At 34.7% G+C, this 22573-nt stretch overlaps 3 protein-coding genes and 1 pseudogene across 3 annotated transcripts; 1 reads left to right on the top strand and 3 right to left on the bottom strand.

Moving 5' to 3' along the window:
* Window positions 1–4689: 4689 nt before the first annotated feature.
* LOC108834828 (1-aminocyclopropane-1-carboxylate synthase 9) lies at window positions 4690–6767 on the bottom strand. Its single transcript, XM_018608151.2, has 4 exons — window positions 6526–6767; window positions 6305–6436; window positions 6050–6210; window positions 4690–5960 (listed from the first exon to the last, which is right to left on the bottom strand). The coding sequence occupies exons 1-4, from the start codon at window positions 6670–6672 to the stop codon at window positions 4988–4990; spliced, it is 1413 nt and encodes a 470-aa protein (XP_018463653.1). The 5' UTR covers window positions 6673–6767; the 3' UTR covers window positions 4690–4987.
* Window positions 6768–11027: 4260 nt separating this feature from the next.
* Window positions 11028–12237, bottom strand: LOC108834419 (probable pectin methylesterase CGR2; annotated as a pseudogene).
* A 1485-nt stretch (window positions 12238–13722) lies between these two features.
* On the top strand, window positions 13723–16099 carry LOC130511911 (pentatricopeptide repeat-containing protein At3g49740-like). The gene has a single exon (XM_057009767.1). The coding sequence runs from the start codon at window positions 13765–13767 to the stop codon at window positions 15940–15942; it is 2178 nt and encodes a 725-aa protein (XP_056865747.1). The 5' UTR covers window positions 13723–13764; the 3' UTR covers window positions 15943–16099.
* Window positions 16100–17145: 1046 nt separating this feature from the next.
* LOC108848395 (protein PHLOEM PROTEIN 2-LIKE A10) lies at window positions 17146–18721 on the bottom strand. Its single transcript, XM_018621752.2, has one exon. It carries the CDS (start codon window positions 18427–18429, stop codon window positions 17332–17334), a length of 1098 nt encoding a protein of 365 aa, XP_018477254.1. The 5' UTR covers window positions 18430–18721; the 3' UTR covers window positions 17146–17331.
* Between the last annotated feature and the right edge of the window lie 3852 nt (window positions 18722–22573).

The raw sequence follows: 22573 nt of genomic DNA, 5'->3' as shown, positions 1-22573 counted from the left end.
TTTTTTTTGTCAGCAACATTACAAATTCATATTGACTCTGTTAACCAAACAGGGGAATCCGCATCCATGTGAATGACGTAAGACGATTGCTTTCTTGCACTGCGTGCTAGACTGTCTGCCTTTTTGTTATTCGTCCTTAGTACATGAATGATCTCCGTAATATTGAAACTAATCCTCAGACTATTTTTGGTCCAACTATTTGAAAAATCGATTTGTGGATATTGGTTATTAGTTTTTATGTGGGATGAGTATGGATTGGTGGATTTTAGATCGTGGCAACCCGTCGATCCGTAAAATATTTAAAAAATAAAAATTAAAAAAATATTTTTTTAAATACAAGAATTTAAAAATAATAATTTAAAATTTAAATCATGTATAAAATTTGTATTGTAAATATACTTTTATAGTAATTAAATTAAATAGTGATTTTTGAAATATGTATATAACCCGTGGATAACTACAAAATTAAGCGGAACGGATGCGGGTACAAAGTTATTTGTTTGCGGGTTGTGCGGGTCATATTTTTTAACCAAAACAAAATTATTTGTTTGCGGTTGGCGGGTCAGCGGGACGAGTTTGACCCGCAACCCATCCTTAACTTTGTGTATACCAGATCAATTTTTAAATTAATATTATTTAATATAATATATTTTGATTAAAAATTATATATATATATATATATGATTACAAAAAAATAAAAATATAATCAGAAAAAAAAATATCAAAAATTATATTTAAAACAAAAAATATACCCACCCTTTTAAGGGCGGGTCAAAATCTAGTAAATATTTTAAAACTCTAACAAATCTTTGTAAAAGATTTTAACAAGATCTTAATTTTCAAACATTATATGTAAATATTTTCACTAGTTCGATATTATTTATGAATATTATTATAGATTAATATATTTCACAAAATTAAAATTTAAAATATAAATTTAAAATATAAATTTAATTCTATTTTATCTATTGTATAATCATAATCAATCATTGTAAGAAAAAATTATTATATCAAGCTAAATATGATAAATTATATTAAATTGTTATATTTTATTTTCTTAAGTATTTATATTTAAAAATATAATACGTTTGTGAAGCAGGTTAACATTAGCAAATTATATAAAACATGTATAAAATCAAGATGTATTTCATTAAATCTAATAATATAAGATATTTTAATCATGATATCTTTTCATTTTTAATATAAATATTTATTTTAACAAATCTGTTGAAAAATATTTTAGCAATATCTTAATTTTCAAAAAGTTTATGTAAATATTTTAACTAATTTCGTAATTAGCAATGAACTATTATTATACATTAATATATATTTAGTTATCATATAAAATGAAAAAAATAAAATTGTTATATTGAACTAAATATGATAAAGTTATATTAAGTTGATAAATTTATAAATTTTATTTTAATAAATATAAATATTTATGCTAAAAATATAATACGATAACATAATGACTTAAAATTCGTAAAGTATATAATACATGTATAAAACTGACATATCTTAGACTTTTGTATATATAGTAATATATTATCTAATGAATAAACATAGCAAAATATTGCTAATATGAAATTCTGTTTTCAAAGTCGGTGGATCAAAATGAGTATATAATAAGAAGAAAATAATGCATATATTATATACTTATAGATTGTTCTATAAGTATATAATAAGAAGCGAGAAATACATATAACAGTTTTAAACAATTGATTAATTATAACATGTAAACTATAAAACTATTATATTTAAAATAGTTATATAAACATTTAGATATATAAGTAATGTTTAAAATATATACCACTAAAAATTTAAAATAAATATATATTTATATAAAACTGAAAATAAATATCCCCGCGATCAAAATCTAGTTAATAAGTACTTATAGAATGGGTAAGCATATATGTGCGTACAAAATATCTAGTAAAAGTAAAAATCAAACATTGAATAAAGATTAAAAAAATAAAAATCAAACATTGAATAAAGATTAATTACAATAATGCATAGACTACAATGTCATCGGTCGTTGCATAGCATGCGGAAGTTATGGCCTGAGATCATGAAGAGTTTGGACATGCTAATTTGTTTTTTCTTTTTGAGAAAAAAAAATGTCCATGTTAATTTGTTTCTTTCTTTCTCTTTTTTATTTCTTTTCAAAAGTGAAACTTATACTAGTAAGAATTTGTACAAATGTCAAACAATGACAAGAGATAATCCCCCATATGTGAATCTACGAACATGTTCTATCGTTATAAAAACAACCGACCAGATTGTGATTTGTTATAGATATTTGTGATCTAAATCTTATCGAGACCAACTCACAAATCTCAAAATTTAATAGTTTTTTTACTTGAGTAAGACCATACGTATGGTCGATAAAAGAGACGACAAGTTCTGGATGGGTCGTATGCAATTAAGAACATCATTGATTGCAAATTTCTCTAAACATACGAATATCAACCAAAATTCTCAAAATCATTTTAACGTGTCTTTATTATTATTTTTACCTGGAGAATACCTTATGTTATACGGGTCGACGACCAAAGTACTGCTCCTCACATGTAATGATTTTTCTGTGGTTACATGCGGTTTCTCCGCGTTTCATACAATAGGGAACAAAATCGATATTAGATGTGTTGTTAGATTTGTTTTCATAGAAAATTGACAAGTGACATTATCTTTTATTTTGTATGATTTTTTTTTTGAAACCTATTTTGTATGATTTTGATTATTTCTTTCGTCGAAGTACCAACAACGCACATGGGATTTCGAACAATTTCTTGTTGAGAATATTCTGAAAAAGTAATATTTATTGTTTATAGTATTAGTTATATCATGTTTGAAATTCTACATAGTTAGTGTTATAATCTTCGACCGGTATATGATTAACCGATGTTGTCAAAAAATGACTAACCGATAACAATAGACTAGGATATTTGATAGTTTCTTGATTGATATTTTTTTGGATTTAGATTCTTAAATTGCTATTATTAAGAATTTTTTTTTTTTTTTGAAAAGTATTATTAAGAAGTTGACAAAATGAAATAACTACTAATGAGAAAATTATACTCTTGCGCGATGACTACCATTATATATAGGTTTCCCCAACCGAACGAAACAGAATGATGAATGATATGTAGTGTATGTAAGTTTCTAACAATTGTTACCTAAGATCCTATGACCTAACGTACGACAATATAGCATGTAACTAAAAAAATGCAATTAACGAAAATCCTGTTAGGTGGGATTTTATGGCCTAAAGCCACTATACCTTATAACCGGATTTTAAGATAGTTAAAATCAGTCATGTGTTTCGTTTTTCAAATTCTAAGACTGTTTATGTTTCGTTTTACTATCCTTGCTAGGCCTGGGCATCCGGGTCTTCGGGTCGGGTTCGGGTCGGGTCTTGTCGGGTCCGGGTCTTTCGGGTCCTCGGAAATTAGACCCATATGGGTATTTATAATTTTCGGGTCGGTTCCGGATCGGGTCTTGTCGGGTCCGGGTCGGTTCGGGTCTAGAATTTTAGTACCCGTAAAACACATATAATATTCGGGTATTGTTCGTATCCGGGTCGGTTCGGGTATATAAAACCCCCAAAAACTCGAAATACCCAAACTGGACCCGAAAACTCGAAAAGTACCCAAAAAACCGTAAAAGTACCCGAATATTTACTTAAAATCAGACCTGAAAACTCAAAAAATATCTGAATACCCAAATTATATTTTCTGAAAATCTAAAAGTACACTCAAAATTTGAAATTATACCCGAAAATACGAACCTAAAACTTAAAAAAAGATTAGAAATACCAAAAATATACCCAATCACCTAAATATACCTAATATATAAAATAAATCTCGGGTATTTTGGGTACCCGATCGGGTCTCGGGTCGGGTCCGGGTCTTACCCAAGACCCGCGGGTCCAAAATAAAAAGACACATATGAGTACTTATAATTTTTCGGGTCGGTTCCGGGTCGGGTATTTTCGGGTCGGTTCCGGATCGGGTCCTCGGGTCCGGGTAAAATGCCCAGGCCTAATCCTTACCTTACTATCCATGGCTTTCAAAAACAATCATTTTTGCAACCATAAAGTTTTAGAAAGCATGATGAGACAATTCTCATATTGAGCTAAACAGATTTAGAAAAGAGAAACTTACGGACATAAGTTTAATAAAGCAAAACCATACCTTGTATGTTTTATGTTTTTAATTAGAATGTCCTTTTTCAAAAAAAAAAAAAAAACAATCATTTTTAGTACATGTTTGGTTCCATTGGACATTAAGTTGATCAATCACTAAATCTGAGTATTTGAATAAATTCATTCGCTTCCTCTGCTTTCCTTAACCGGCATTACAATTTCATTATTTACGACTATTTAAAGATGCAAGTTACCAATTTTATAAGGTTATAAATTTGTAATGGTATATGTTCTAACCTGCGTTAGTTAATGATCACTGGAGGCAAATGAGAATGTATCAAAATGAGAAAGTATTACACGTATACATGTATTATTTATACGTGAAAATATATACCAACTTAACTTAATAAATGTGGAAAAGGTTCGAAATGAAGTAAATCAAAGTGAGTAAATTCATAGCCAACATTTGTATAATGCAAAAGATATCAAACTTAAGAAAATATGAGATGTACTTATCTCTTACAATTATATGCATACACGCGCAGCTTGCCAGCTTTCGCTGACATTACAAGAGGAATATATATAAATAGCCATTGCAAATACAAATCTGGATCCAGTGCACTTAACTAGTAACACCCATCCAAAAGAAAAAAATTGCAACAGGCTCTCAAAGAACCACACACATATATGATTAATAAAATAAAACATAGTTATATGAAATGAGAAAGAATATAGTGATGTAAATATTTTGGAAAATGTTACATTTTCCAAAATATTAAAAAACGAATTATTTATATAAATATGAAGATTTGTGTGCCTTAAACATGGGACGATGAATTAATTTCATCGTTCATCGGGTACACGGTCGGTCCATGACACCCGGAAAACCCAGTTAGAGACAGTCCTCTTCCTCAAACTCTTGATCCTCTCATGGCTGCTCTTTGACATCACTCTCCTACTATCAGTTGACTCCACGTATTCTTTGAGCCTTTTCATCGCCAAATCGAGTGTCTCTTCACTCATGTTAGCGAAACACACCCTAAACCAACCCGGTTCAGTACAATGACACGATGAACCGGGTGAAATGTTAAGTTTCACTTCGTATACAATCTTTTTCCATAGCTCAAGCTCTGCTTCGAATGTGTTTGTGTCCAAGAGATGTCTCATGTCGACCCAGCAAAACAAACCAGCGTTGCTTTTAAGACAAGTAACCCCTGCTGCTTCAAGACCAGACACGAGTTGCTTTTGACGAATCTTGAGTCTTTTCTGGTTCTCGTTGAGGTATGTTCCTGTGAACTTCTTGTCGGAAAGCAATGCAGAGAGAAGGTATTGTGTTTGGGAAGAAACGAGGCCGAAACTCGACATCTTTGTCGCAGCCGAAACAACCATTTCGTCGTTGGAGTATATTGCTCCAACGCGAAAACCGGGTAAACCGAGATCTTTGGAAAGACTGTAAACGACATGAACTCGTTTGGAGACTTCACTGTTCTCGAGTTTCTTGTCTTTTAAGACATCCATGACACTAACGAATTGTTCAAACCCAAAAACTGTACCTGAATAGATCTCGTCGCTTATGAGATGAATGTTTTTGGAAGTTATGAAGTCAACGAGAAGGTTAAGTTCTCTTCTGGTCAACATTGTGCCAAGTGGGTTAGATGGGTTGGTAACAAGAACTCCTTTGACTTTAAGATCAAGCTTCTGAGCTTGTTGATAAGCTTGTTGAAGAGCTGATTCTGTTATCTGGAACCCATTAGAGCTCGAGCAATGAATCGGTACGATCTCTGCTCCCGTTCTCCATTTCAAATCCCTATCAAATCTGTACACATAGAGCGAATCAAATGTCAGCTCATGTTTCTTGGGAGTCAAGTAAAGATTTAACCAACATAATTAGGGTTTGGAAATTACCCTGGATAGTAAGGAGTGGGTAAAAGAAAAGCGTCGCCGGGTTCCGCTAGACAAAACATGAGAGTTTCGTTGGCAGAGGTTGAACCAGCAGCTAGGACAATCTTGCTTGGATCAAATGTTACTCTATTACCTCTTATTTCCTCCATAAACTCTGCCAAAGCCTGTGGACAGGTAAACCATATTAGATTAATTGTGTCTTAAGTTTTATATATATATTGGAAATTTGAGGGGGTACAATTTTAGTTACTTAATTACCTTCTTGAATTCGGGTAGGCCATGATAGTCTTGGAAGAGAGCAAGTTCTTTGAAAATGGATTGGCCGTCCTTCTTGAGAGCGGCTGCGTCCGGATTCTTAGCTAACCATGTCTCTATGAGATCAAAACATAGCTGCATACAAAGAAAATCATATATTAAGTACCAAAAAATATTGAGTAATGATTTGTCGATTGGTTAAAAACTTGAAGTTATATATTTACCTGATTTTCGGCAAGACCCATTTGAATAATCCCATTAGGGTTCTTGATTTCGTCGTAAGGGTTCTTCTCGTATTCTTCCCATCCCAAGAAGTAGGAAGAGTCTTGTCCATGAGCATTGCTTGTCACTTTTGTCGACAACTGTTTCATTTTTTGTATATACAAAAGATTTTTTTTGTTTCTAATGAGAGATGATCAATGAAGAATAAGAGATTGGTTGTTGGAGAAAGAGATGTTGAATTAGGGTTTGGTTAGTTGGTGAAGAGTGAGATGTGGAATGTAGATGCTTGAGGTCTGTGGGATGTATATATACATTTTTTCCTTAGAAATTTTGTCTCCACATGTGAGAGACAACTTCCGTTTTTTACTTGACGTATCTAATAATCTATCAGTTATTATTATTGTCATTACGAGCTTAAACATTCAAGATTTTGGTACTAAAAATATTCAAAATACTGCTTCATTTGTTGTTTTAGTTTTATGAATTCTTATATAAACTGAGATTTGGCTAATCTTACACAAATCTAAACATATCTTTTAAGTATATTTAAGCTAAATACCTCTCTATCTTTTTCCATTTGAAAAAAGTTTGTGTGGACAGAAGAAACAAACCAAACCAAACCAGTCAAACCAAGATCACCCCAAACCATTCGGTCAAAAGTTTTATCAATCAACACAGTTTGGTTTGGATTGGTTTCAAATTGAACCGAATGGAAAAACCGATACGCTTATTTTATTAAATTAACTAAATATATTAATAATATTAAGTTTTAAGATAATTAACCATCTAACTTAAATGACTAAATATAATTTTATACATTTTACTTCTATATGTATAGAAAATACAACTAACAGCAAAAGAAAAGAATATGATTTGTTTTCATTGTCATCGAAAACAAAATTGACCTATTTTATCCAAAAAATGACTTACGATTAATATACTAGGTTTGTATATAATAATTGAACTATTGAATTTATACTTTAATGTAATATTTGATTGTATGTTTGAAAAAGTTAATAATTTGATGATCAAATGATGAATTGTTTTATGTCTCATAAATTGTTTTTTCTTTAATCAAACTATAACAAAACTAAAAACAGCTTGATTGAGCTAAACTGGACACAAATCAAACCAAGCTCAAATTAAATAGAACACAAACTGAACCAAGCCTTATCCAAACCGAACTAATTTCATTGACTATAGACTATAACCAAATCTAACTGAATCCAAACTAACCCCAAAACTAAACAAGATTCTCACCCCTAGGAATGGCCTAACTAAAATAGAAGAAGTAGACGAGTGATTAAAATTAGAGCAAGTTGAATAAATATTACACAACGGTAGAAATAAATAGTAATCCAATTAAAAATGATTTTGTTTATAAAACGCGTTTACTGTCACCGCCCATACCTGACAATGCATTACCGACCAAAACTATACAAAACCTGATATAAGATCGACTGTCATGATGATGTGTTGGGACTTTCACCTCCTATTTCGCGAGTTATCTGAAAACAAAGTCGTTTTAATTTTCTTAATTATCACAGTTCTACAGAATATATTAGTAAAAAATACAGAGTGTAGTTAAATATGTAAAAAGGAAAATTATGACAAATATGCTAACTAAGTCTAAGAATCTGAATCTGCCTGTAATCACAAATATGCAAATGTAATTATTCGTATCTAATTTTTAATATATATATCTATAAAATACGTATAAATTAGTTGCTGGAAACAGATATCAACAAGATCAAGCTGGATATTTAGAAATATTAGCTCTCCTAAATAATAGACAAGCCGGAGAAAACGTAAACCATAATTACCGACAGAAATGAATTTGCTCAACACAAGAACATGTAATGTATAATGATAGATCATTTATCAAACTAAATATATATATTCTACACAAGCAAGATGAAAGATCTTGTCACCACTATGTATAGCCGATAATATTCAAGGTTGGTTGTTCGTTTGTAAGTTTGATTCGTCAAATAACTAATTGATCTCAAATATTCTCTCTTGTTGTATGCCGGACATAAAAGAACAAAACAATTTGAAGAACGGAAAGAGTTGTTACTATTATAAAAATCTCACACCCATCTCTAGCTCTCTACAGTGTTATACACACAAACAAACTTCTGATTTATTAACCAAAAGATATATATATATATATATATATATATATAATATATATATATATGATTATTTATTTTCGGGATTGTATGAAAAGGGAGATATAGCTTAGAAATATTCATCAGATTATTTTGGATTGTTTTAAACAGATAAATTACTTATCAGCTTAAAATTATATGTTATTAATAATTTTTAAAATAATTATTAAAACGATGTTCAACAAACATTTTAATTAATTTACGCCAGACATGATTGATTCTGAATTTATGATATGCAACAAACAATATTTGGTCAGGGTTGCTGGCTAGCAAACGAACGAACATGCCAATATATTTATTTGGGCCGTATTTAATCATAATCCACTCGATCTGGAGAACTAAATGAGCCCAATATAGATCTAACTAATAAATACTAAGCGAAGAAGAAGGAACACGTAGGCCCTGTTCGTTTGTACATCTGAAAGATGCATCCAGATGGTCCATCTAGATGCTTTATCCAGATGCTCCACTTAGGTGTTGTTCGTCTCTGCATTTCGTTTATCCATCCAGATGAATCATCTGAATGCAACTATGTTTGTTTGCTTTTTTTAACTTACATTTACATCAAGATGAACTTGTTACTAAAATAATTAAAATAGACTTGTTTCTAAATTTTTGGCGGGAAATTGTATTTTTCCGGTTTTGACGAGAAATTGTGTTTTTCGAGTTTTGACGGGAAATTGTATTTTCGGTTTGCCGGAAAATTACGTTTTTCGGCGAGAAATTGCGTTTTCTCGGTTTTGGTAGAAAAGTGTGTTTTCTAGTTTTGGTGAGAAATTGCGTTTTACCAGTTTTGGCGGGACATTGCGTTTTCCCGGCTTTGGCCAGAAATTGCGTTTTCCGGTTTTCACGAGAAATTTCGTTTTTCGGTTTTGGCGGGAAATTACGTTTTTACGGTTTTGGCGGAAAATTGTTTATTTCCGGTTTTGACGAAAAAATTGTGTGTTTTCCAGTTTTGACGGGAAATTGCGTTTTTAGTTTTGCCGGGAAATTGCGTTTTTGGCGAGAAATTGTGTTTTCTCGTTATTGGTGGGAAAGTGTATTTTTCCGGTTTTGGCAAGAAATTGCGTTTTTCGGTTTTGGCTGGATATTGCGTTTTCCCGATTTGGCCAGAAAATGTGTTTTCCGGTTTTCACGAGAAATTTCGTTTTTCGGTTTTGGCGGGAAATTACGTTTTCCGGTTTTGGTTGGAAATTGTGTGTTTTCCGGTTTTGACGGGAAATGGCGTTTTCCGATTTTGGCGGAAAATTATGTTTTCCGGTTTTGGCGGGAAATTGTGGTTTCTCGGTTTTGGCGGGAAATTATATTTTCCAGTTTGGCGGGAAATTGTGATTTCTCGGTTTTGGCGGGAAATTATATTTTCCAGTTTTGGCGGGAAATTGTGATTTCTCGGTTTTGGCTTGAAAGTGTGTTTTTCGATTTTGCCGAGAAATTGTGTTTTCCGGTTTTGACGAGAAATTGCCTTTTTCTGATTTTGACGAACGATTTTGGCGGGAAATTATGTTTTCCGGTTTTGGCGAAATTATCTTTTCCCGATTTTGACGAGAAATTGTGTTTTTCAATTTTGACGGGAAATTGCATTTTTGGATTTGGCGAGAATTTTTTTGTTTTGACAAAAAAAATATCAAATTTTTGGTGAAGACTCACCTTCACCCAGATGCTCCGTGAAGACTCACCCTCATTTGGATGAGAATTTGTGATGAGTTTTCATAAATGCAGTTGGGTGATCTATCTGGATGTAGCATTTTAATGTACAAAACGAACATCAACTTGCATCTTCACCCAGATGGATCACCCAGGTGAGCAAACGAACAGCACCGTATTTGTAGGGTGTGTCACCCTCGGATAGGGATGAAGTGAACAGAGTACCTAGAGGAGATGATGAAGAAAATTAAGAATGTCATGGAGAAGAAGAGATTGGCAATAGTGAAGGAGGAAGAGGCTGTCTTAAGGTAAAAAGGAGAAGAAGAGTTGTGGTTCCCCGAAAAGCTAGATGTCAGAGACAACACATGAAGAGAAAGTAGTTATGAGGATATGTGGGCTGCTGTGGGCATTGTCTGACAATACGATCAAGTTTATGCCTAGGTTGCAAACAGAGAGAGAGAGAGATCATTCATTGTAAGGGATAACCTTCAGGTCCATGTGGATATTATTTGGTGATAGTGATGATTTGAAGTTTTGAACTAAATAGGAAAAAAATGAACATTGAAAGGACAAAAACTGACTTGTTACAATAATACAAGGAGAATATATTTACGCTATTTTTGGTTTATTTGTTCTTGTTCTGAGAGCGGCTCTACGTGTGAGAATATGCTTTAGTGTAGGGGGGCTGGTTAATGTAGTGGCTTGAGGTGGAAGACTTGGCAGGCCGGTTTGTCCTTCTTCTTTTCGAAGTTTGTCTGCACGAAGAATCGTTTCCACCATGATGCGCTACGCATTTTCGCCTGCAATATATATAAATTTATATACGGGGTGACAGTAATCAAGTCTTCGTAGTCTCTTTCTTCTTTAAGAAGAACTTTGTGAATGTCATTTAAGCAGGCATCAAATACTGCAGCTTTCAAGAGTCATGGTGTTTAAACCATATGAGGATATGCTAACGGCTAACTACATGACCTATGCTTATGGCACTTAATAAAAGTAAAGTAAGGGGAAGGGTTGTTTCATATAGGAGAAGAGGGTATATAGTAAACATACATGGCGACCAAATTTAGACAATTCAGCAACTTTAGCTCTCTGCTGACCAGGGAGACCTAGAAGAGTTGAAGTTCAAAAGAGTTTTGTTTTTCTTTTTGGTCAAAAGAGTTTAGTAACCAAAACTAGAATGAATAAAAACACAAGAGAGTTCAGGCATGGTCTTGTTGAGGTACTTGGGCGAGAGATAATCCAGAGCATCTGAGACGATCACAAGAGAGGAGGATTTTGCTCTGTAGGGGAGAGGGAACTTGATGTCAGGCCTTTACTGACAAGACTCCTGCAGTAAGACTCAGCATCCTCTCGATGTCATATGGCTCGACACCCCCATGCTTCAGTCTCTCATCTTCTTTCAAGAGACTGGAAACCACTGAGCATGTCTCACTCAGGGCCTACGTGCAAAACCTTGCGCATACCATCTCCATAGGAAGAAGGCCTTATTAAACGACTTCGTTTCTTTTTCTTTTTTTTTTTCAAATCTTATTATTTTTAAATATCTTATGATTAATAAAATATATAGGAAGATAATAAAAACAATTTGTAAAAACAATTTGTGTTTTTAAAAGTAATTTTTTTTCAGGATTAAGCAAGAAAAATATCTGGTGAGTTTTCTTGCATGTTCTTTCACATCTTCGCATGTTATCTTTTTTTAGTGTCATATGAGGAAATAACTAGATATCCTGATCTTCACATTAAACTGATGTTGAACTTTTTCTAAAAATAATATAATTGTCATGCTGTTATACATTGGTTATTGTTACAATTATACTTAGCCGTTTGTACATATAGATGTAGTGGTGAACATGAATCGGATATCCGGATTTTTGGAGATATTCTGATCCGATCCATTTTGTTATAATAATCAATTATTTGATCCAATTCGATATGTAGCCACACGGATATTCGGTGCTCCGGATATTCAGATAATTTTAGATTTTCGACCGGATATCCGATTCAATCCGCAAAAATAAATTAAAATTAGTAAATAAATCATAAATTTCAAAATAACAAAAAATAATAATAACATTTTATTACAAAAAATAAAAATTTATTACTTTTAAAACTCTAATAAATAACTTAATAAATTTATTTAAAAAGTACTATAAAACTTATATACAATATTATATTTATATAAATTATATATATATATATGTCTTTACATACATGTATATCAGATATTCATTCTTAATAATATTAGTATTTGTGTTTTGCTTCGTTTCTTACAGATATTGCATATAAGTATTTTCTTTGCTTCGTAGAGTACATATATTTGGAATTTCGGTTCAAATCGAAATAGATAAAATCAAAATTTACGGATATTTTGTCCAACTGTTATGCTATTGTGACTAAGTTAATGTGACTATTATGCTTATATGTGATTATGATTATGTGTGTTTATTCTTATCAACATATAAAAATTGGTTATGTTGTTGTAGATCATACTACTATGAAATTTAAATCAAAGAGAACGACTTTCCAATGGATTGTTGTAGGTCATGCTATTAAGGAATTTAAATCAAAAAGGAAGACTTTCCAATAGAATAATGTTATGAATAACTCGCCTATACAACATGAATATTGAAGCCGAAATCCTAACCGGAAGTTATGTGGAAAAACATATTTGTATTCGTTGACCTTTTAAAATGAAAAGACTTCAATTTTCTATAAGAGTGTTCTATGAAATGACTATCAACCAGAGTTAAGGTCAAAGCTTAAAAAGTTGGTCTATTTGTCAAGTCTAGTCTTACAATTATATGTCGCACTATCAAGAGTCACTACAACTGGAGAACTTTAAATTTTTAAACCATAATGACAATAGTGTTTTATAAAATATTGTATATAGAAAAAGATGTTAAAGTCACACCATGAATGTTAAAGTAAATAAATTTGATATTTTATCTAGAAATATATTCGATATTTAGCTGACTATCGATAAAACATATTGACTGGTGTTATGTAATATTAATATTTTTAATTGTGTCGTTTTTAGTTTGTCTTACACAATATAAACAATATAGAGAGTTCACAATTCTATATATTTCAATTAACTATAGCTAATATTATTTTAAAAAATAATAAAAAGTGAAGTATTTATTAAAAAATAAAAATATCAATATACTATTTAAAACACCATTATTATTGAAATAGAATATCAATCAAAAATTATGTAATAAAACAGATTATTGTTATTAAAATATCATCAATATATACTGAAAATTCAAGAATTAACGTGAGAAAAATATTTCCAATCTTTTTATTTTTATGTGTTCGTAAATTAAAACATCAGATAAAATCCATCCATATCCAGTTCTTCTTATAAAGCCTCCTCTTATTTTGAATAATGACCCAAACTCTCCGACAACGACACACAACTAGATGAGAAAAGCTCTATGTTTAACAGAGAGCCGATCACCAACCTCAACCACCTTGCTCGATCTCAACCGCCGACTAACCGCTCTCACCCGCTCCGGCTCAAACGCAAACGCTCTCAACCTCTTCGCCGACATCCACCGCTCCACAACCCTAAAACCAGATCACTACACCCTCTCCTCCGCCATCACCGCCGCTTCCCACCTCCGCGACCCCACCGTCTCCGGCGGCCAGTTACACTCCTACGCCGTCCGCTCGGGTCTATCCCGCCACTCCCACGTCTCCAACACGCTTCTCTCCCTCTACGCGGGGACCTCACTACTTTCCCTTAAGAAGAGCTTCCTAGAGATCGAACACCCCGATGTCTACTCGTGGACGACGCTTCTCGCCGCGTGCTTCAAGCTCGGGGAAATCGATTACGCCTTCAAGGTGTTCGACGAAATGCCTGAGAGAAACAACGCCGCGGTGTGGAACGCGATGATTACTGGTTGTAAGGAGAAAGGGTATTATGGAACGAGTATGGAGCTGTTTCGTGAGATGCACGTGGTCGGTGTTGGGCATGATAAGTTCGGGTTCTCTACTGTGTTGAGCGTGTGTTGCTTGCGTTTCGGTAGGCAGGTGCATTCTCTGGTCGTAAAGGCTGGGTTTTTATCTGCTTCTTCTGTTGTTAACGCCGTTATAACGATGTATTTTAACGGCGGGGTTGTTAGCGACGCTTGTTCGGTGTTTGAAGAAGCTGGTGTTGGTGTTCGTGATCAGGTCACTTTCAACGTGGTTATTGATGGTTTGGCGGGTTTGAGAAGAGGAGAGCCTTTGCTTGTGTTTAGAGAGATGCTAGAGTCTGGTCTTAGACCTACTGATCTGACTTTTGTGAGTGTGATGAGTTCGTGTTCGTGTGCTGGTATGGGACGCCAAGTACATGGACTAGCTATCAAGACAGGGTACGAAGAGTATACTTTGGTTAGCAATTCGGCGATGTCAATGTACTCTTCTTTTGAGGATCTTGTGGCGGCGAGAAAGGTTTTCGAGTCGCTGCGAGAGAAAGATTTGGTTACTTGGAATACGATGATCTCAGGGTATAACCAAGCGAGGTTGGGCGAGTCTGCGGTGTCGGTGTACAAGCGAATGCATGGAATCGGAGTTAAACCGGATGAGTTTACTTTCGGGAGTCTTTTAGCAAGCTCTCTAGATTTAGATGCTTTGGAGATGGTTCAAGCGTGTGTGATCAAGTTTGGTCTCAGTTCGAAGATGGAAGTTTCCAACGCGTTGATCTCTGCCTACTCTAAGCAGAGTGAGATAGCAAAAGCTGATCTAATATTCGGAGGAGCTCCGAAGAAGAATCTAATCTCATGGAACGCGATGATCTCAGGGCTTTACCATAACGGGTTACCTTTTGAAGGTTTGAAAAGATTCTCTAGGTTGCTAGAAACAGAGGTTCTAGTCTTACCTGACGCGTATACTCTCAGCATTCTCTTGAGCATCTGCGTGAACATTTCTTCGTTGATGCTCGGGAAGCAGGCTCACGCTTACGTCATCAGACACGGGCTCTTCGAGGAGACGTTGCTAGGTAACGCGCTTATAAACATGTACTCTCAATGCGGGACTGTGCAAAAGTCTCTTCAAGTGTTCAACCAGATGTCTGAAAAGGACGTCGTGTCATGGAACTCTCTGATCTCTGCGTACGCGAGGCACGGGGGAGGAGAGAGCGCGGTTGTTGCTTTCAAGACGATGCAAGAGGAAGGAGAAGTGGATGCCGATGCAGCCACGTTCACAGCGGTTCTCTCTGCTTGTAGTCACTCCGGTTTGGTCGAAGAGGGGCTTGAGATCTTTAACTCGATTGCGAAACCGAGTGCGGATCATTTTTCGTGCTTGGTGGACCTTCTTGGTCGGGCGGGTTACCTGGATGAAGCGGGAAGCTTGGTGAAGAAGATGAGCGGGTGTAGGGTAGATGCGTTGTGGGGTTTGTTTAGTGCTTGTGCTGCTCATGGAGATTTGAAGCTGGGGAAGATGGTTGCTAGGTTGCTAATGGAACAGGAGAAGGATGATCCTTCCTCGGTTTATGTTCAACTGTCGAATATTTACGCAGGGGCTGGTTTGTGGAAAGAAGCAGAAGAGACTAGAGAAGCCATGAATCTGATTGGTGGAGCTATGAAGCAACGAGGTTGCAGCTGGATGAGATTGTGATCCGATTTGGTTTACATTACAAATATGTATATTTACTTAATACCGTATGTATTAAATGTGGATTAAAGCAAATCCCGTTCATGCATGCATGCTCTTGTAACATTTATTACAATAATAACCATAACACTGTAACAAGCATGTCTCCTCTTTGATTGTTTTTGCATGCTTTTATCATGTCTCAACTGGAACCCTTCGAAACGTAACAAGATCGTGTGATGTGAATAGATCCGTATATATAAAGTTTGCAAATCTATCAAACTTTTCGGTTTTTTTTTCTTTTCTTTCCCAAAATCGATCGTGTTATCGTTGATCTGATCAAATTCTCACGAGTTACATAGAATTTAAAGCCATATGTTTTCTCAGGAAAACAAATTGGTTACGTCGGATTCATCATCATCGCTATCTAGGTTAGAAACAGACATGACGTCAAAAAACGAGGTGGTACCAGCATTGCTACCTTTGCCGCCACCATATCCGTCACCAAAACGGTTGGTTACATCTTCCTCGTTAATGAGATATTCTTGTGTAATGAAATGGAGAAAAGCAGGAAAGAAACGAGAAGAAGAGAAAGATGATCCTTTTCTTATCGCGATGAGAAAGTGTACAACAACTGATGTAGAAACTGAAGATGACTACAAGGTTGTGTCGGAAGCAAAGAATAGTCTTAAGTCTCTAGTTTCTTGCAAAGCTCCTTGTGTTAGAGAATAGCTTCATACATATATTTTCTCTTCTATCTCTCTTAATGTGTTTTATATGTGAATATATACACCATTGCATTAGTAACACATTTTATCATGAACATACAAAGTCGTCGATTTTCTGAGCTTCCTAGTGCTTGATTTTAGTTATTGAAAGTTTTTTTTTTTTTTTTTGATAAACGTTGAAATGGATGTTGATTATGTGTACTAGTTTTCGGCGTTGGGATTCTCGGAAACACACATTTGAGATGTTTGCGTTACACATTAGATGTTGCAGTTTGAGGATTTTAAGCTAAAAGTATATCTCAAGTATAAGCAGAAGTTAGATAGATCAGATCAAATCAGGACAAGAGAGTGATCAACTTTGTTTTCTCTTAAATAACAAGAAACTTTCTTTGAACTTTTCGCATGAAAGAACGTATACGGCTATGGTTCTTGTCTTATCCACGTCAACCTCACTCAGCAACTATATATCATATTTATCCACAAAAACGAAACACAAACGTGAAACAAATAATGTCCCAAGCCTATCATTATCCAAATATCCAAATCCAGAACAAAACAAACAATCATTTTCTTCTACCAATCAAAAGAAAAAAACAAGCAATTTTACATCGAATTTGATTGAATCCAAGAATTACAGAACCAGAAGAAGGAAAAAAAAGAAACTGTGTCTTGTCTTTAAGCCTGATCAGTTTCTTGGAGTCAGTATCCAAGGAGCCTCAACAATCTGTAAACACATAGACAAACATAAACTATGCAGAAGCGATGATTTAACTCTCACGAATCTCCTCGTCTCGTTCCCTCTCTCTCTAACTCTCTCCACGTAACTCTCCACTTTACCATTCGCTCTCTCCACCAACACTTCTAACAACGATCTAACCGTCTCAAACGTCACCCTCCCGGTTAAATCCACCACGTATTTTCGGTTACTCGGTACAGACAGCGAATACGAAACCCGATCGATCCACGTAGGTGCCGGTTTAGATCCAACGGTCAGCGTTTTAGATAACGACCGGTCCGATCCCGGTTCTGTCGCTCCTCTTCTCGACGCTCTTACAAACGCTTCGACCGCAGCGTTGCATACCGTTACAAGCGTTTGCTTAACCTCGTCCTCGTGTTTCGGGTTGGTTAAACCGGCGAACAAATCGTCGAACACGTTGACGCCCCTCGTCTCGTCCAAATAAACCGAAACCGCGGTGCTGACGAAACGCTGAACGCAATCGCCGATCAGCTTTCTACCGTCGTCGGAGCAAACCGCGTCGCGCAATCTCGGATCGGAGAAGATGGAAGACTCGCCGGAGGAGGAAGAAGAGAGCGCGAGGACTAAGTTTCTAGCGAAGCTTCCGACGATCGCCGAAGCGAAACCCGTACCGGGTTTCGTGAACAGCTTATCCATAACCCGATCCGCGAAACCCGACCCGGAACCATCATCACCACCACCGGATCCTCTGAGCAGTCCCACGGTGACGGCTTGTGTGAGTTCGATCAAAGAAGAATTGAGCTCGTCGGATTTGGCGAGTTTGGAGATCTGTTTGAAGCTGTTCGGGATCTGGTCGGAGTCGGATCTGAGGAACTCCGTGAGATCCTTGGCGATTACGCTAACGGCTTCGGCGGAGTGAGAGGATGCTTCGACGAGGTTGAAGAGGAGAGCGAAGAGGTTAGAGATTCGCTTCCTTTTCTGGGAATGATAAACCTTGAAGGCGCCATAACCAGTGGCTGCGAGAAGAATCCACTTCTTGTTTCTTAGAGCGAAATTAAAACCTTTTTTGCTTAACGCTAAATCCATATAACACTATTACAGAACCGAAGAAGAAGAGAGGGGATGGATATTAAGACATAGCTTTAAACTCTTTTGTTGCTGTCGGGAGCTTATGATACCATTTTTCTCTCTCGCTTTCATGGAAAAAATTAGTGAAAGCAAATTTATTGAAACAGAGCAAAGAATATTAAAGAAGAAAGTGGGAATATCAAGACTCTCTTGAGTATGAGAAAAAAGAAAGAAGAAAAAGAATATTTCGGAATTGGATAAGAATTCAAATAATGACGTCAAAGCCAATAACGGAATTGTAGAGAGAGAGAGAGTTTGTGTATTATTATTGTGGTGCAGATAACTGCTCTACCAAGTAGATACGATGGAGACAAAGGTATGCAAGTGTGTGTATACATGCGTGTAATACAAGAACAAAACGACTGGGTTTTACTGGAAGTTTCCAGCATGGGTGATTATGGAATCATCACCAGTTTCTTCAGAAATCAGAGTCCATTGGAATAATCTTTTTTTTCCTCTAAGAATTAATTTATTACAGACTGAAAACCCAACATTAAAAAACATACAAAAACCCAAAGAGAGCTAAACTAAATAAAACAAGGGACAAAATCCACCCGAGCCGATATAAAGGTCCATTAAATCCAAGCCCTTCACGCATCTTCAAAGAACCACGCGTCACAGGTCTACGCTTGGCCACCCACGTACTTCACTAACATCGAAACAGACGACACGCGTCACCCGTTCACAACGGCGTGACCCACACACCAAGACAAACGCCGGGAAAGACGAAACCAACTGTAGTTTCACCGGAACATCCCGGAGTCGATAATCACCTCATCTTTTTTCCGCACCCCAAACCACCGGAAAATATAACCGCACCGGAATGAGACCCATCCTCCACACAGTTGTCTTCAATAGCTTCACTTCTCCCGAGAGCTTCCCCGATCAATTCGAGATCTCGATCGGAAAAAACGAAGCCGACCAACCTGGATCTCAGTGATATATGCCGCATCCAAAGAGAAAGGATCGACCACCGAAGCCAGCGGTGCGAGGTTGAACAACCTCCACACTCTGAAAGCAAAAGCCGACGGCGTCGAACTGTGTAAGTGTCAACGCCCCAGAGACTTTAATCCTTTAGCGTCAATCTCTCGCAGTCTCAAAACTATCTCTTACCTTTTAAGAGAGGAAGAGGAATCGAGAAAGAAACCTTTCTCTAGGAGAGGATGAAAGAGATTGGACTGATGTCCATTGGAATAATATTTAATATATACAAGTAATTTAAAACCCTTATCAAGAAAAGTGCATGGTCATGCCTCATCTTGTGAATTTAATAATGATAGGAATTGATAAAAAAATTATATTTACTTTTTTCTCATTCATTATAATAAAATTGCAGTCTTTGCATAGTTTTATAATCATTCATTCATTATAACAAATTGAAGCTTGTTATACTATGATCATTCATTCATTATAACAAATTGAAGCTTGTTATACTAAATATACCGTTTATCCTTTTTAGAAGTATATTTCAAGTTGAAGCTAATGGATAACAATGGCGGTGTTTTTTTAGTACCAAATGTCTATAGATTTTATATATGTAAAAGGAAGATATCAAAGTTATATTAATACGAAATCACAGCCGGACACGTGGACGGTTTGAGGTGCTAGCGCTTTGGAAGAGGCGAGCCGTCGCGTCTCTTTGAAGTCAAGAATCTCATTCACCGTTCGTTAACTAGTGAACACCATTCCACGTGGCCGGCTGCATGTTCTTGGATCATGCGTACTGTGTTATAGGTACTCGATTGTCTCCAAAAGAGTGGGAGGATAGTATAATTCGCGCTGAACATCAATTGCAGTCTTTACAAAATTACATATATTGGAGTATGATTGTTACAAGATTCTGAACTGGATTCTTAAGAAATTATTAAATATTTAGATTAGTCCTCTCTCGAAGACGGTAGCTCGTTTCCGCAAGTGGTGGTAATGCTGGTGCGGTTTTGTTCAACTTCTTGTCTTTGTTCTCCTTCTTTGTCGCAGTGGCAATGATATCTCTGTTTTTTTTGGTGGGTGCATGCTTGGAGGCGACAGCTTCCTCTCATACTACAGCTAAAATGCATAGTGGTTAGTAGCTCATTTTGCAGCTAGAAGTGAGAACGGATAACTTGACTTATCAATCCATCTTCTAATCATGAAAGAAAACTGGATTATGTATATGACTTTTTGGCTTAGTGTTAGATAAGGACACTACTATTTTTTAACATGGAGATGAGGCAATCCATGAAAGACAGTAAAAAAAAACTTTAAAAGATTTCTATACTAGACCAAAGGGTTTTTTTTGTGAAACTGTTCTCCAAAAACCCCAACTAATTTTTTTGAAGTTCATACTTTTCATCATAAATGATATGTTTGCTGCAAAATGAACCGACCAAATAGGATTAGCTGGTTCTAACGGATTGGACCATTTTGTAGATCAATTTGTTTTTTAGATATCTTACTAAACGGTTACAAGACCAGCATATATGGAGAAATAAGATTCAAACCATTTTATCGAGGAAATATAGAATGGGACTATAGTTTGAGAGATATCTAATGTTATATGATTATTCTCGTGTACGTAGAAATAATTTGTCGATCCAATTTTATTTTCAATCATTTATTTATTTTTAATATTCTTATTAATTTTTATGATATATATTTTTTGGATTTATATTTTCCTTTCAACTTTTCTGTATATATTCATAAAATTATTCTTTATTAATCTTATTTTCTATTTCTTTCCAAATTTAGAGATGCATATATTTATTTCCCAAAATTTTAACCTTTAGAGTTTCAATATCTCTCTCTTTTCCTCTATCTCTCATGCGCCGCCAGCCATTTTCATGGAATTCTCGATTCTCAAACTTTAAACTCTAATGTTTTATTTCGTCGCAATAATTCGTTTTTAAAAAACATATTTTTGTCTAAAACCTATATTCATTTTTTATCTCGATCTTGTCATCTGCCTCCTTCTTGATCCCCTCCTAAAGACCAAGGTTAGGATTTGATTGCTCATTTTCCATATTTGGTTCATAACTCCTTCCATTAGTCTAACATATTATATAGTATAGTACTTTGCTTGCTAGATCTAGATTGTTGATTGCTGCAACGTTATTATAATATAAACTAGATTTTGACCCGCGCTTTTGAAGCGCGGAATATTTTACGATGAAAAATTTCACTAATAATTTAACAAATATTTTGGTAACTTTTAAAGAGTGTGTATTTAAAATATTTTTGCATTTAAATCTGTATTTTTTAATTCAACCCGATTGTGATTATACCGGTTAATCCGGAGATCTGACAATTCAATTTATGTTTTTAAAATATTCATATTAAAAAATCACTAAAACCCGAGACTAACCGATTCAACTGATGGATGACTGATATGTAATCTAATTAGATTTAAATTGTAATAGTTTCATAATTTGTAATCTTATAATCGAAATTTTAAAGTTCACTGTTTTGCAATTTATGAAATTATGACGTTTCTACAAAATTTTAAAGAGAAAATTTAGATATAAAATAACTAAGATTAATTATTGTATTATTCAGAAACATTGATAGTAGTATAAAAAATATATTGTTTGGAAACATTGATAGTAATATAAAGAAATAAATATATTGTTTGGAAACATTAATAGTAGTATAAAGAAATAAGTATATTGTTTGGAAACATGGATAGTAGTATAAAGAAATGAACATTAGTGATTTAATGTATGTTTAACTATAAAGTATAAAGGTGTATTTAATTTAAAAACTTACAAAATAAATGTTAGGTCCAACCAAATGTTTCTGTTTTAATAAGATAGATTATGTTGATATATCTAAAACCAAGTTCGGTTAATGTAATTTTTAAATTTATAAATGCTGCTTACTGATTGAGAACAAGGAACTTAATGACTGATCTAAATTGGTGGCATTTAGGTGCTATATAGTAACCAATAGTATTATTTTCATGTTATACAGTGTGATATATGGATTTATATAATTCAAGCACATAATAGCATTTAGACGGATATTATGCGGTCTATGCGGATGTTTAGGCAAATTTTAATCATTAATATTCAAAAAATAAACTATTAATATTATTATTATGTTTTATTAATGTTATTATTTTCACTTA

Source organism: Raphanus sativus, chromosome 4 (genome assembly GCF_000801105.2).
Source record: "Raphanus sativus cultivar WK10039 chromosome 4, ASM80110v3, whole genome shotgun sequence".
In the NCBI taxonomy this organism is placed as follows: domain Eukaryota; kingdom Viridiplantae; phylum Streptophyta; class Magnoliopsida; order Brassicales; family Brassicaceae; genus Raphanus; species Raphanus sativus.
The sequence above is the reverse complement of the archived record's forward strand: the minus strand, read 5'-3'. Positions and strand labels throughout refer to the sequence as shown.

Coding starts and splice junctions, on each gene's coding strand:
- LOC108848395 (XM_018621752.2), bottom strand. CDS start 18,429: ATGGATTTAGCGTTAAGCAAAAAAGGTTTTAATTTCGCTCTAAGAAAC.
- LOC130511911 (XM_057009767.1), top strand. CDS start 13,765: ATGAGAAAAGCTCTATGTTTAACAGAGAGCCGATCACCAACCTCAACC.
- LOC108834828 (XM_018608151.2), bottom strand. CDS start 6,672: ATGAAACAGTTGTCGACAAAAGTGACAAGCAATGCTCATGGACAAGAC. Junction 6,437..6,525: donor TGGGTCTTGCCGAAAATCAG/GTAAATATATAA, acceptor CTTTGTATGCAG/CTATGTTTTGATCTCATAGA. Junction 6,211..6,304: donor GCCTACCCGAATTCAAGAAG/GTAATTAAGTAA, acceptor ACCTGTCCACAG/GCTTTGGCAGAGTTTATGGA.